This window comes from Priapulus caudatus, unplaced genomic scaffold (assembly GCF_000485595.1).
Source record: "Priapulus caudatus unplaced genomic scaffold, Priapulus_caudatus-5.0.1 Scaffold32, whole genome shotgun sequence".
In the NCBI taxonomy this organism is placed as follows: Eukaryota; Metazoa; Priapulida; class Priapulimorpha; order Priapulimorphida; family Priapulidae; genus Priapulus; species Priapulus caudatus.
Genome location: NW_014577093.1, coordinates 567,701 through 584,017, shown reverse-complemented (window position 1 = coordinate 584,017; position 16,317 = coordinate 567,701). Strand labels below are relative to the sequence as shown.

General features: G+C 45.4%; 1 protein-coding gene across 1 annotated transcript in view; it reads right to left on the bottom strand.

The window, feature by feature from the left end:
- LOC106816504 (sodium/calcium exchanger 1-like) overlaps window positions 1–16,317 on the bottom strand; it is a 126,979-nt gene that overhangs the window by 889 nt on the left and 109,773 nt on the right. The window contains 4 exon segments of the mRNA XM_014821134.1: window positions 4,543–4,701; window positions 5,543–5,671; window positions 6,160–6,259; window positions 9,430–9,581. Of these exon segments, the coding sequence (XP_014676620.1) occupies window positions 4,543–4,701; window positions 5,543–5,671; window positions 6,160–6,259; window positions 9,430–9,581 (540 nt within the window).

Sequence of the window (16,317 nt, the reverse complement as noted above, 5' to 3'; positions counted from 1 at the left end):
CGTGTTTAAGAGTTTAATATTATTATTATTATTATTATTATTATTATTATTAAAATATTAGTATACATAACGATATAATACCATCATAATAACTTCTTATTTAAATTATCACCCATTTTTCCATTTCCACTCCCATTTGCACTTCAATTCATGCTCTAATCCTCATTCTCGTTGTGATTTTCATTCCATTATATTCCCATTCATTCATGCATTCATTCATGTCATCATCAGAACATATATGCCACATCGAGTTCTGTATTTAGATGAAGACTGATATAAGCTGCATCGACCATTGGCGTTGGTGAGACACTATCTGTACTGATTACTCTGTAATACCGCAGCACTACGTGATCTGCAGCGTAACCCATTCCGCGATCGTAGAATGAGCGAGAGAGAAATCAAAGCTCGCAAACGACATCGACGTATAATTCGGCACCGCACCGTCGCGTATTCAATCATAAAGATACGCGTGTGTTGACCCAGCGTCGATTGAGTTAGGTATGGCGACGTTGAACCAACACGGCGACTGGTGTGCTTTAGCTATTACGTGAAACGTGCGCATCGTTGGTGGATATTGCGTCTGGCAAGTTTCAGCAATTCGGATACGTAATTAAACGGTCTCACTCTTTGTCTGTATTCCCCCCTTCTCTCTCTCTAATCTCTCCTCTCTCTCTCTCCTCTCTCTCTTCTCTCGTCTCTCTCTTCTCTCACCTCTCTCTCTGTCGTGTATTCCCCCCCTTCTCTCTCGGCTCGTCTCTGCGCTCTCTCTTCTTCTCTCTCTCTCTCTGTTCTGTTATTCCCCCTTCTCTCTCTCTCTCTCTCTCTCTCTCATCCTTCTCTCGCTCTCTCGCTCTCGTCTCTTTCTACTCTCTCTGTCTGTATTCGCCCCCTGTCTTCTCTCTCTCTTCTCTGCTCTCTCTCTCTCTCTCTCTCTCTCTCTCTTCTCCTCTCTCTCTCTCTGTTTCTGTATCTCTTCTCTTTCTCTCTCTCTCTCTCCTCTCAAACTATCTCTCATCTCGTCTCTCTCTCTCTCTCTCTCTCTCTCTCTCTCTCTCTCTCTGTCTCTTTCTCTCTCTCTCTAAATAGCATATATTTGCTCGTAATTTTAAAATTAGAATGTTTGAATAATTTTACGACATACCGCGGCCTGCATATTTGAGGCAATTCCGTAACTGTTATCCGAGAAAGTGCATGCTCGCTGTACAGTGTAGAATCCGACCCATGCATTTGCCAAAACAATTGCCGCGAAAACAACAAATAAATTTCAACCACGAATGGTTCACGAATGATTCTTAACGAAAATGTCGCGTATTCTCTCCTAGTTAGATGACGAAACACCCAATAACAGTTATCACACTACGTTTGGGAATTTCCACGGAACAACTGTTCTAACAAATACATCGAATTCCATACATAACGGCGACGTTTCAGAACTTAGTAAAACCCAACACGAGACCTCGGCATGCCACGATACGGTTCGTTAAAAGATTCCATAGTGGATTTTACGACATTAAACTGTTTCACCCCGCCACGCCACGGCGCATAACTTGCCCTTCACGACTGAATAAAATGGCGGTTGGCAAGGGCAACAATTAAGAAATTGTTCGATAAAACTCCGGATATTCTGCAACGTGGGATGTTGAAATATCGGTATTGATGCTAATGTAGCTTGTTTGAGATCGGAGTTACCTCTGTCGTCTCTAAAACGAATTTAATGGATAAACGACCTTTTCTCATTATTTCCTAGGGTATTACCTTACTAGGGTAGATTCGTGCTACAGAGCAATTTTTAACATTTGATATACTCGAAAAATAATAGGAAATTTGCATCGAAATCTTGTTGGTATTTGCTAAGGAAGACTCTTATGTAAAGTGACGCCTACATTGTGGCGGCGATATAGTCAATTATATATATATTTATAGAACAAATACATTTTGCTCATTTCAGACGACGAATTTATAACCAAAGAGAAATTATATTTATTCCTAACTAGAAGAATAAATTATAACCGAGTCACCTGGGCTATATGTGTGTCCAATTTAACTGCGATTACGATATAAAATATTGCAATTCTTCGTGCACTAAACGAATAAAAAATATTAAAAGCACATCTGTGTAAAACGTGTGAAAATAGACATCAATAGAGCAGCGTAGTGGCCCCTACGTAACGTCTATTGGCAGCAGAACAGGCAATATCGCAACGATGTATACATAAATCGTCACGTTTTGAAATCAAAGTCGGTATTTGATTAAGGTTACCATTAAGCAACAGAAAAGAGCATAAGGAATAATGAAAATACGTTTTTTAACCGAGGACAATGACGTTGAAAGACACGTAGTGCTTTCATTTAATCAACTTCAACCGTTTGATCCTTTCAATAATGTAACACGTTTTTTCACAGAAATATACGCCAGTTATTTAATAAAGCAAAGTGAGTTATAATAATTCGGAATCCTCGCCTTTATCGAAATCTAGTTACAGGCGGGACATGAAAGCTCAGACGACGCAGGCCTGAAAGGAACGCGTGGGTTCTGCGCTTGCGCAGCAATTCTGGGGAAGAATGAAACGCAAGAACGCTTAATTCTCGTCGCTTAAAAAGAAAAAAAAAGAAAGAAAATCTATTCATGAGCGATAGAGCGTTCAATAGAAGCTCTCGGGGTTTTGGCCGCTGTGACGTCACTCTCAAATCATGATGCGACAAAACCGCTATCTGTCGTCTGCCACGCGCAGATCATTGGCGCTCGCGCGATCTCTCCTTCTTGCGTCTTGCTATGAATGAATCGTCTGTCTATATACTACTGCTAATACTCGATTCTGTCTATCGATGACTGACTGTCGAATGCGTGCTAAGCATGGTCGTCAACGCGGTTCGGTATAAGCCCCCGATAATGTATTAAAATAAGGGTTTTACTCGGTTTCACTTAATTCTCGCATTGGTACGTGGCGACGGCACGACGCTATGAGATAGATGGGATGGTTTGTGGTGGGGTGGGTGGTGTGTGGTGGATGGGTGGTGGGTGGTGGGTGATGGATGGGTGGTTTGTGGTGGGGTGGGTGGTGTGTGGTGGATGAGTGGTAGGTGGTGGGTGATGGTATATATATATAAATATATATATGTGGCACCAAGCTCTGCGAGGCAACAGAAGGCGGCGTGCACTTGTATTTTCGCTGCTGGTCGCATAGGATTCTGTGGACCATGAAAAACGGGAAATGGGTATAGGCTGTTAGCGGTATCGATGGCGGAATAATCAGCGTCGAATGTTCCTCTAAATAAGGGGATATCGTCGCATCTACAACACACTCGTTCAATACGGCACCAATAAAGCCACTCTGAATCATGCCCGCGAAATTTCGTGCTAAATCTTCACCCTTATACTTTCAGATTGAATGCCTCATATCATATAATAACTAAATTTACGCTTTCATTGTGAGTGAACAGCGTCAGCTAAATTGAGAAGATCACGCCTCATTACGCATAAACAACGGCGAATTAAGAAGAATCTGATTTGAATAGGTTCGTTTAAAACAAAGATGGAGGAGATTGTATTAGCGATATCTAGTACAATCTCACGCTCAATCTCTCTTTGCCGGTGAAACTGACCTATCGACATACTGGCCCCTTATATTCGCTGAGGCAACATTACATTAGGAGGTGAAGGAAAAATCTTTGCATAATTTTAAAACGAATTAAAGTCGATTGGACGTTGTGAAATTACGCAATATGCGAGCTCACGCGCTGCGGTTCTCACCCAGTCGAAACAGACTCACATGCGAGATCGGTTAATCACTCCTCTACGCTACCTCTAATGTTTTGCCGACCACGGCCTGTCTGATGGACTATTCAACGATGAGCGGCTACGGGGTTTTGCGTCGATTCCGAGGAGCAACAATCAGACAATACTGCTCTGTATATACGCGCGCACGATCAGAATGAGAGGGAGTAGAGCAGGCCGCAGTTTGTGAAGTCAGCGTCCGTAACTCATTAGTGCACCGCGTGAGTTCAGTCAACACGCGCCGTCTGCGATTTCACGAAACCTCATCATTCATCTCCTCTCTTCCTCTCCCTTCTCTCTGTCTTCATGTCTCCCCCTCTCTCTTTCTTTCCCTTCCTATTTCTCTCTTGCGTCATCTCTCTCACTTTCTCCCTCGCTCGCTCTCTTTTACTCTCTTCACACACACACACACACACACGAGCGCATCGGCCTACACACCTACACACATCGTACGGCACGCATGCACGCACACGCGCGTGTACACGCAGGCACGCGCGCACGCGCCCATGCATACACCCACATCACTGCACAGTAAACATCGCGAACGCTTCCGTCCTCAAATAACACGTCATATAAGTGCAGCTGATAATTGGATTCATTCGCAGGAAATGAAGTCCGACTAGGGCCGCAGGAAACCCAGTTGAATATCTTATATATATAAGATATGTATATATATATATACATATATATATATGTATATATATATATATATATATATATATATACATATAATATAACAATGAGAGTGACATGGCCGCCACCTGTACCTGGAATACTTGTTCCCAGCGCGACGAACGAGATGGCGGTGACCGTGTCTCTGAGACCTATGGTACAGCCGAAGTGCTTCGCCAGGTCACCGATGAAAGCCGTCAGTACGCCGATCATGAAGATGCTGACAGTGAAGCACAGCCAGCCTCCCCAGTAATCTGCAAGAGCGGAGAGAAAGAGAGTGAGAGAGAATGTAGAGAGAAGGAGAGAACGTAGAGAGAAAGCGAGAGAGAGAGAGAGAGAGAGAGAGAGAGAGAGAGATAAAGCGAGAGGCCTTGCAAATATTTCCATTAGAGAAGACCCTCGAAAAAAAGGATGAAGTAAGATAAGACCAAGAATCAGAAGAAGAAGAATAAGAAAAAGAAGGAGGAGGAGAAGGAAAAGAAGACGAAGAAGACGACGACGACGACGAAGAAGAAGAAGAAGAAATTGAAGAAAGAGAGAAAGTGCTGCAGCTTAGATACGTAGACGAATTATATCCTCAGGATAATTTATGATACTATATATGATTTCACAATGTAGATTATTCACAGTATAGATATTCACAACGCCGTGGCTACGCAGCTCCCAGGCTACGCGTCCGGTCATATATTTCTTATGTGAACTATATTTTTTCAGTAAAAAACAATAATCAATAGGTTTTACTTATTGATTTATACTGATGATATATGATACTGATATATATTATACTGATGATATATGATATATTACTTACCTTTAGGTATTTTATCAAAAAACGTGTTTTTTGTAACTTTTGGAGCAATAGTAAATCCAGTAAAATCAACGATTTGAAAGGGGGCGTGGCCTAATCGTGACTATCAGCTTATCAAGCTTTGTAATGGATGACCGGACGCGTAGCCACTGCGATGTAGATAAGCCAGCATGAATGACATCATTATTCGCCAACAGGGGGCGGTAAGTGCGTCGGCACGCTACTAATTAGTTTGGCTAATGAATCCGCGCCACGTGCGCGTAGCCAGCTAGCTATTGACCGCTTACCTGTCGGAGGCACAAAGGCAAATAGAATCTTCCATGAGATGGTGAGGTAGTGCATGACGTAGTCAAAACACGATGGAAGCTTCGCCGCCGCTGCCTCGTCATCGTCGTCATCGTCATCGTCATCGTCACCTGCGGCAGCGAGATAATCTGTCGTAAATGCGTTCCGATTGTCCGTGATAGTTGCGTTTTGCCATTAAGCCGGGAAACCTAGCGGTTGTCATGCTCTCTTCGGCGTTGCGTATGAAATTATTGGTTCGGACGCGTGGATGAAATATATAGAGACGAAAGAAAATGATATAGTCGTATACACTACTTAGAGATTGAGCGTATATATTATATACGATCCGCCTGGCTGTTTGTCTGTCTGTCTGTCTGTCTGCCTTTCTGTGTGTCGGTCTGTCTGTCTGTGTCCGTCTGTCCGTTAGTTCGATCATCTGTCCGGTATAAGTAGTTATTACCACGATAAGTAGTAAAACGTCACAACTGTTAAACGGCACTTCACTGAGAAAGCTATTTGATACGCATGATGTCATTACGACGTTTCTCACAACGGACTCCCTTGTCCCCGGGGGTATATCGCGATATCGGTGGTCAACCCGTATAGCCGTAGCACGTACCTGCACTGACTGTGATAGCATCCCGGAACTGCTCTGTCCAGCTAGACGTTCCCAGTATCGTCGATAGATTCCCCTTGTTCACTAGTTTGTCGACAGTGTTCTGAAAGAACGTACGCTCGCTAGTACGTCATACGCTCGCAAATGGCCACGAAGACTGATTGGCAAGCAGTTACAATCTTACATCGCGCTGGCGTAGAATACATTTAGGGTCTGGAATCTTTGTTGCTTAAAATGTTACTCGAAAGTAACATTACCTTAACTCCATCTCATGACCATAACTCTAACGCTAGTCCCATTCCGTAACTCAAATCACAGACACAGCTGCCAAAAATAACATATGAACGCAGCAACAGGAATATGAGGCATACATCAACAGGTATACCAGGCACACAACAACAGGAATACCAGGCACGCAGCAACAGGAATACCAGGCACGCAGTAACAGGAATACCAGGCACGCGGCAACAGAAATACCAGGCACGCAGTAACAGGAATAACAGGCACGCAGCAACAGGAATACCAGGCACGCACTAACAGGAATACCAGGCACGCAGCAACAGGAATACCAGGCACGCAGGACCAAAAATACCAGGCACGCCAACAACAGGACATACCAGAACACGCGACACAGAATACCAGGCACGCAGCAACAGGAATACCAGGCACGCAAGAACAGGAATACAGGCTCGCCTACACACAGGAATACCAGGCACGCAAGCCAACAAGGAATACAGGCACGCCAACAACAGGACATCAAGCACGCAAAGGGCGCTCCAGAAAAAGCGAAGCCCAGGCGACACGCGACATTTGCATTTAAAGCACGGCGCTCTAAGGAATGCAGCAGGCCAGGGCGATGCGGACATTGACATGCCCAGCAGGCGCGATGCAGTCTCAGGCACACGCATCCCACGTCGTGTTCGCATAGGACATGGCTATGGAACCAGCTTAATAGACATGGGACATGTCCATGTGGACAGCATGACATGGCATGGCTGCAGTATACTGACTGTATGTGAACCACAGAGTGCAACAACAACACGTTGATTACGAGAGGTTACATATCGAACTAATCATGACATTGTATACTAGTACTGTGCGTGTATCGTGCATTGCCAAACAGTTTATCCTTAGGCTGTGCAAATTCATGACTTGTTTAATTAATAAACCAGACTCACACACGCGCCATATTTACAGATACCAAGACACACACATACACGTCATTACAACATACGGTATACATACACACGTACGTACGTAGTACACACACACACACCACACAACACACACACACACACACCACACAGACCAACACACACCACACACACACACACACACACACACTCACATGCCCACATACACCGCGCCCCACCACACACACACACACACACACACGACACACACACACAACATCACACACGCACATACACACGCGCGCAGCACACACACACACATCACACACACGAGCGCATTCGGCCCTATACACATCCTACACACATCGTACGGCACGCATGCACGCAACACGCAGCGGTGCTACAACCGCAGGCCACGCGCGCACCGCCCCTGCAATACACCCACATCACTGCACAGTAAACATCCGCAACGCTTCCGTCCTCAATTAACACGTCATTATAAGTGCCAGCTGTAATTGCATTCATTTCGCAGGAAATCGAAGTCCGACTAGGCCGCAGGAAACCCAGTTGAATGACTTTACTATATATAAAGATTATGTTATATATCATAGTATCATATGTATATATGTTATACTATATATATAATATATACTATAGCATATGTGTGTGATATCTACAAGCGCCAGCCTGTACGCTGGTAATGTAAGTAGGGTCTATATCTCATCCGCACGCAGGTCCATTAGCACGTTGCACGCCTATGCGCGGAGTTGGAGACACACAATCCGCAGCATCAACACTGCAAACAGTGTGCGCTGCTCCATATTACAATACACGCAGCCACCGTGTTTGTTCCCTACGGTTTCAATTACAGGTGCTCCCCCAGAGGGGCGGCCTACGCAGACAAGCGCCACCTATTTCCCTCGAGAATCGTATTTTCATCGGCTTAGAATTTTCTCATATATATTTGCATAACGGTTTCAACTGAGCCCGGATTATATTAATTTTTTATTAGAGAAGAGCTTTTAGCGTTTTAACAATTTGTTCGTCACGACGCTACGAGGTAATCTCGTATAATTCTCTCTACGGCCGGAAGCGCTTAAGAATTTCCGGGTCAAACGTTTCCTCCAAATTTTCTACTCGAGGCGCACCTTTTTCGCGAATTCATCTCCTGTACATGAAATAACTGATATAAGCAAGTTTTACCGACTCGCTGAACATAGAGGAACAATTTAATTCTCCCGAACAGCAATCAGATTTTAGTCAAACGATTAGACAATACCACTGTTCCGTACAAACCTGTTGGCCACAAGACACGTTGAGTAAACTTTCAATAAATAGCAATAATTGGGGAAAGAGAGAGAAAGAGAGAAAGAGAGGAAGGAAGAGAAAAGTGAGACAGGGAGAGAGAGAGAGAGCAAGACAGGGAAAGAGAGAAAGACAGAGAGAGAGAGAGAGAGAGAAGAGAGGGGGGGAGAGAGAAGGGCGCAGAGAGAAGATGAGAAGAGAGAGACGACGAGACCGAAGAATGATCAAAAGAAGGAAAGTCACGAGAGAGAAGCACAAGAGAGAGCAGGACAGAGGAGAAGAGAGAGGAGAGAGAGGAGGATAATTATTGAGAGAGAGCAGGTGGAGAGAGAAAGAACGGGAGAGAGGGAGCACCACCATACTACGTCGTGCTGATTAGAAGCTTCATGGGATCAGCTGTGAGTGTAGTAAGTAAAGGCGAGCTACTGATCCCTATACCAACGATATCTATTCCTGTGGTCACAGACATGGGCAGCATCACGCTAGATCAATAACATTCAGTCTTGCGACCCGCCCGGAGTTTAGTTCCCTCGTGCTCACTTCCCCTTACATATGGCTACACACAACACACGCATGCACGACCGCACAGCACGGACCCAGATCTAGCCACGCATCCGACCACGCACCATGGCACACGAATATTATCGATGATTCCGCTCCTGCATGATAAGTTGTCGCCTGCCGGGATGGCGATGACGAATGATGATGACATCGACGAACGATGGATGACGTGACGATGACAGATGACGACGACAGTGTCGATGACTGACGACTTGACGCTACCAGCGGATGTAAAAGGGAGGGCTGCGTTTCGTGTCATCTGACACTCACTCACCTTGAACTCCTTGCTCTCCTTGATTTGCACCATGATCTTAGGCGTCTCTCCCAGCTTTGGCTTCCCCATCTGAGCGATGCGTTCTGCCTCCGTCAGTTCCTATGTCGTCTTCCCATCTCCGTCCGGCAGTCGGACCGACCGGTTGTCGCTGTCTGTAACACACGGTGTAGATAGCGATGTATTAATGCTAGGCTGATCTATCGAGGAGGCGGTTGGGTCTTTAGAGACTGGGTCATGTATGTGTGTGATGTGTGTGTGCTGTGTGTGTGTGTGCGTGCCGTGCGTGCGTGCGTGCGTAAGAGTGCGTGCGTGCGTGCGTGCGGTGCATGCATGCAGCATCATGCATGCTATGAATGTATGAGTGTATGGTATGTATATGTAATGTATGTATGTAGTTATGTATGTAGTGTACTGTATGTATGATATGTTATGTAGTGTTGTATGTAGTGTATGTACTTGATGATGAATGTATGTATGGATGTTATGTAGTGTAGGTATGTATGTATGTGATGTATGATGTTGTATGTATGTATGTATGTTATGCTAGGTATGTATTATGTATGTATGTATGTTGTAATGTATTGTATGTATGTAAGTATGTATGCTATGTAATGTATGTGATGTATGCGATGCAATGATGCATGCATGCATGCATGCATGTAGGTTATGTATTGTATGTATGTATGTATGTATTTATTATGTATAATTATATTGACGTACGCCTCTCCATCGTCAATTACACATTATGCGACGCAGGAAAATTTCCACGCCGCCTCTACTCGGGAATTTGCTCAAGGATTGATTGATGGGAGCTATTCGAATTAAGACGTAAATCAGACACTGGAAGCAGTTCACACGATTCGTTTCATAGTATATTACATTCGAGTGCATGACATCGCGTGCGTGGCGTAGCGCGTCATACGCGCGTGCAAAGGGCGAGATGTAAACTAACGGTGTGTGCAGCATCGCACGAAAGGCATGAAAGAGATAAATTGCACGGTAAAAAATGACAATTGCCAGTAAAAAAGGTCGGCTAAAATTCTAGTTAATGTGTTCTGTGGCTGACATGCATTTCATCTTTCTCGTTCTCACGCGGAACAGAAGTGATATTTGAAACTGTTAGCGATAGTGTTTATTCGTAAACCTTCTATTAATAAGCTTAAGCATATTCAACATGTGTTATATTTATATTCAGCTTGTGAGCTAAGTGCATCAATATCGCTTGGATGACGCGGACACTGTATGAGAGGGAACGCGAATAGAGAAAGAGTAGAGAGGAGAAACAGGTGGAGGAAGAAGGGAGGAGGACGTGGTAAGCTAAGAGATAGAACGAGTCAGCGGAGAGCCGCCATGAAGAAGTGATGAGGTGAGAGTGCAGAGTGAGAGTCACTGAAAAGAAATGATGAGGGAAAGACAGAGCAAAGAATAGAGAGGGCGAGAGTGTGCGAAAGAAGTATGTGAGAGCGCTTCGAAAGATCAGAGGAAAGAAACAGAGACATATGATCTATTTATATATACTATATATATATATATATATATCAATTATATAGACAGAGAGAGAGAGAGAAGCAGAGGGCGAGGATGAGAGAGCCGAGCGAGAGAGAGAGAGTATGAGAGAGAGATGAGAGAGAGAGAGAGAGCAGAGAGAGAGAGAGAGAGAGAGAGAAAGAGAATGCATACAAGATAATCATCTACATGCAGTTGTCTATACACCTTTGCTGCGTGCGCGTGCCTCGCCGCGCGTACACGTATCTCGGCTAGGTACATAGTGAGAGACTTCATCAGCGTAAATCTTCATACACACGCCTGTGCGCGCACGCGTGATGTCTGCGACATGCACGATGCATTTTATTGGCTTCGTTTTGCTACGAGGGCGCCACGCTGGACCACTCTCGCTGTGGCTGAATAAACACAGTTTGCATAAACAAATAAAATTCTATATGAAACATATATGTGCGTTGCTCGTTGCTAATGCATTGGCTTTCGACTGGAATCAAAATTCAGCATGGATTTGCGTGTGCATCTCTCTTCTATATCTCTCTCCCCTCGCCTTCGATCGATCTTTCCCCCTCGCTCTCGTTATTTTTTTTATATCTCTTACTCCGTCGACCCCCTTCTCTCTAACCCAAGTCGCTCACATCTCAGCCTCTCCTGCGCTCTCGCTCCTTCCCTCCCTCTTGTCTTTGTTAGCTCTCTCTTTCTTTCTTTCTCCCTCTGTCTTTCTCTCGCTCTATTCTCTTTCTCTCTTTTACGCGCTCTCTTTCTCTGTCTCAGGGTTCTCACTCTTGCTTTTACTGCACATTCTATTCCGCGTTTGCGGGCTGATTCTATTGGACACTCGCTACCACCTCGCGACCTTCCTTTATCATGCCATTTCAGATTTCATGTTAGAAATCAAACGGGTTTCTCAGCTGACAATATAGCGAGGATTTCCTTAGATATTAAATCCATTCTTTCGGCCACATCGCTCGCTAGCAACCCACGAACCATCCGTTTTCTCGTGCTTAACACGCGAACAGTTTTAAGCGCGTTACAATATACCCGTATACCATCCATCACCTTCAAGCTATAGGAAATAACTTGGATTTTTTTACCGAAGCGTTACGTGGAAAGATCTTTTAGTTCATCTTCCATTTCTGTAGCTAGCGACAGTCGCGTAGCTAGAAGCGACCACCACTCCACCCAGCATCAAGGCGGCCGCCATGTTCCCAGCTTATATACGGCCGCCATGTTCCTAGCCTGTACGTATACGGCCGCCATGTTCCTAGCCTGTACGTATACGGCCGCCATGTACTCAGCTGTGATTCTAATCGAATTAATTTGGTGAGCCTTGTGGCTCGGGCCATCGCGCTACGGGTGACCCAGGGAGTCCAGTAATCTAGGAAGGGCTGATGACTGTAGGATGCATGAAGAAACGCTTCGCCAGCAATGACAGGTCATAACTCCCGACGTCATTCTGTCTTACCACAGAGAAGACGTGCGTCTAATATAATTATGCTGGTCACGCATGAAGGCAGGGAACCGGCCAGTGCATGTCGCTCTAATTACATCGATTGAGTGATTTGACAGATGACTCGATATTACGAGGAGTATTATTATATAGGGGAAATGCATTTAGTGTTAGCATTTAGTATTGTATTAGTAAGCGACAGCAAACATATCTTTAAACTCTTACCAGATAAATATGTATTTAACCCAAATTAGACTCATTGAGCCAGAGTATATTGATTTATTGTATGGACAGTATATATATATATATATATATATATATATATATATATACACGTATATATATATCAGAAGTAAGATAATAGTGAACTATAGGTTCCCTAATATCTACTTCTGATATATATATATACATTATATATATATATATATTACTATATATCAGTGGCACCAAGCTCTGCGAGGGCAACAGAAGGCGGCGTGCACTTGTATTTTCGCTGCTGGTCGGCATAGGATTCTGTGGACGCATGAAATACGGGAATGGGTATAGGCTGTTAGCCGAAGAAACATAATATCGATGGCGGAATAATCAGCGATCGAATTTCCTCTAAATACAGGGGATATCGTCGCATCTACAAAGCACACTCGTCTTCAATACGGCGCAGATCATGCCACTCTGAATCTTGCCGCGCGAAATTTCGTGCTAAGATGCTGTCACCCTTATACTTTTCAGATTGAATGCCTACATATCATATAATAAGAATTTACGCTTTCATGTGAGTGAACAGCGTCAGCTAAATTGAGAAGTATCACGCCCATTACGCATTAAACAACGGTGCGAATTAAGAAGAATCCTGATTTGAAATAGGTTCGTTAAAAACAAAGATAGAGAGATTGTATTAGGCGATATCTAGTACAATCTCTACCTCACCTCTGTCTTTGCCGGTGAAACTGAGCCTATCGACGATACTCGCGCCACCTATATTCGCTGAGGCATCATTCATAGAGGTGAAGGAAAAATCTTTGCATAATTTAAAACGAATTAATGTCGATTGACGTTGTGGGAAATTACGCAATATGCGAGCTCACGCGCTGCGGTTCTCACACAGCGAACAGACTCACATCGAGATCGGTTATAATTCACTCCTCTACGCTACCTCTAATGTTTGGCGTACGACGGCTGTCTATGGACTATTCACGAATGAACGGGCTACGGGTTTTTGCGGTCGATCAGGAGCAAAGACAATCAGACAATACTGCTCTGTATATACGCGCCGCACGATCAGAATGAGAGGGAGTAGAGCAGGCCGCGCAGTTTGTGAATCAGGCGTCCGTAACTCATTAAGTGCACCGCGTGGAGTTCAGTCAACACGCGCCGTCTGCGATTTCACGAAACCTCACATTCATTCTCCTACTTCTTCCTCTCCCTCTCTCTGCTTTATCTGCTCCGCCTCTCTCTCTCTTTCCCAGCTTCTATTTCTCTCTGTCGTCATCTCCAGCTCACTTTCTCCCTCGCTCGCTCTCTTTTACTCTCTTCCTCTCAGTCTCTCTCTCGCTCTCTATTTCTCTTACTTCCTCCTCTCTCTCTCTCTCTCTTTCTCCCTCTCTCTCTCTCTCTCCTCTCTCTCTTCCTCTGCTTCACGTCTCTCTCCTCTCAATATCTGTTCTTCTCCTCTTTCTTCACTCACTCTTCTTCACCTCTCTCTCCTCTCTCCTGCTCTCTCCTCTCTTCTCTCATCTCTCTCTCTCTCTGCTCTCCTCTTAACTTCTCCGCTTTTCCTCTATATATATATATTGCTCTCTAATTAGCTGCTCCTTTTTTCATAGCTCTCTGCCTATCGTCCTCCCTTCTCCATTCCTTCTCTCGTTTTATCTACCTCCTCCTCAATCTCTCTCTCTCTGCCTTCATCTCTGTCTCTCTCACCATCCACTCCTATCCTCAACGGAAGCAGGGCAAGAGCGAACACGCCGACACCGTTCACAGCATTACGCCACGTGACTCGACGCACGTCCTGTCTGAAAGCCTATCGTTGCAATTTAACCTAGAAGCGACGCACAGCCGAGCTAACTGCCGCGAATCGCCGCTTGTCTCGCTACAAATGCCGACGCGAAGCGCCTCTTGTGCCTCGCGGCGTGTGCCGGGCGGCGCGCGGGTCGCCTGTGGCGTAGGTGCCGCCCGCCGAACATATACGATCCGCGCCTCAACTAGCGCGATTGAAGGATTTAGCGGCCTCAGCGGTTTAATTTCGGTGTCGAAATAGAGAAAAGAGAGAGAGAGAGAGAGAGAGAGAGAGAGAGAGAAAGAGAAAGAGTTGCGAGATCAAAAGTTAGGTCGGCGAGTCGTGGGTCTATAAATGGAGTTTTACTCGCACGTGAAGGAACAACCGGTGGAATAGCATGCGAGAAAACAGCCGCGGGAGAAGTTTTAATTGCGTATGTAGATTTATATTGGTTACCCGGAAGCCGTGGGGAGGGTGGGGGGGAGGGGGTGTAGTCGGAGATCGAAGGAAGAAAAAGCCATAATAGTTAGCACGTAATGGTTGCGTGTCTGTTGGCAGTGCGTCGTCCTGGCGCGGCGCGGTTGGTGGCCATGTGCCTTGTGTGATACGTGCGTCAACGTGGCGTGCGTGGATTATGCGTACGTGCGGTGCTGTACGTGCGTGCCCAAAGAAGGTTGAAACTGGAGGCCTCAACTCAAAGCTGCATACAAGAGAAACGAAACTACAGAACGTAATTTGTCTATATTTGTTTTATATTTGGTCGTTGTGTATGTTCATCATTTTACGCCGCCCTGGTCCACCAACGAGCCCCGCGGCAGCATTTGTGGCAACAGAAGACACGACAGAAAATTTGGGCAAATAGTGGGTGCATCGGGGTCGCGCAAAGACAGTTCCTAAGTCTGAAAATTTTGAGGAACATTCAGTGGCATCGACTTGCTCGTCGTGAGGCAAAAATTGAACATGGCACCTTTTTTTGGGTTCGTCACGGATTTTTTTTGTGGTATCTATGTCTTCGTAGTGTCGTGAGTCTGTCCTATACAAACAGTCTTTGCGACACGTCTTGCCGACCGTGTCGTGGCGAATAAACTATCTTGTCGTGGGTCAGCAGAAAGAATTTTTAGTCAAACATGCGATCTCACGACTATCGCGCAAGACTGTCCTACAACTGTCTCACGACTGTCGCAGAAGCAAGTCGTGAGACAGGTTGAGCAAGATGTCTCACAAATATTATATTCGGTTAGAGGCTCGCACAACATTGCAAGTCTGCTGTCGTGCGTTGTCTTGCGCTTAGTCTTGCAACATATTTTCGGTTTTTTGAGGGTATATAGACTCGGGCGGAATGAACGCTGAATTAAAAAACTGCCTGTCGGCGGCTGAAAGAGATGGCTATTCCACCTGAGCGCCTACGCGTGGTCCCATGCCTAGAGGGGCGTCTGAGGACTCAGGCACGAGCATAATATAGGCTGTTGGCGTTGTACCGGGCCGGAGCAGCCGCAGGAAGCCGGCGTAAGACCCGCCGACGGCTTTGGTTGGGTTTCGGCCGTGGATCGAGCGGCGCCTGATGTTTGGCAGTAATAGTACTCTGATGCAAGAGTTGAAGGCGGGAAATCTGCCGGTGACTTCGTGGGGCTTCATGCGATGAAGTCTGCATGTTTTCCACGACGGCTGTTGCTGAGTGCTCGCCCCAGCCTGGCGCATCACGCAAGGGACGCCCAAAACTGCTAGGCTACGCACGCTTTCTCGTTGTTGGTTTTCTCTTCTTGAGAGGCATCCTGGATACTAACTTGATGTAAATGAAGTACAAATGCAAAAAATTCGGAAGTTGCAAAGAGAACCTTCGATGTACCACTCGGAAAAATATACTGCAGGCAAATGGCAGGCAACAGAACCGGGGCTCGTTATATGTAGTCGGGAACGGAGCGCGCGAGTGACCCACCGAGTG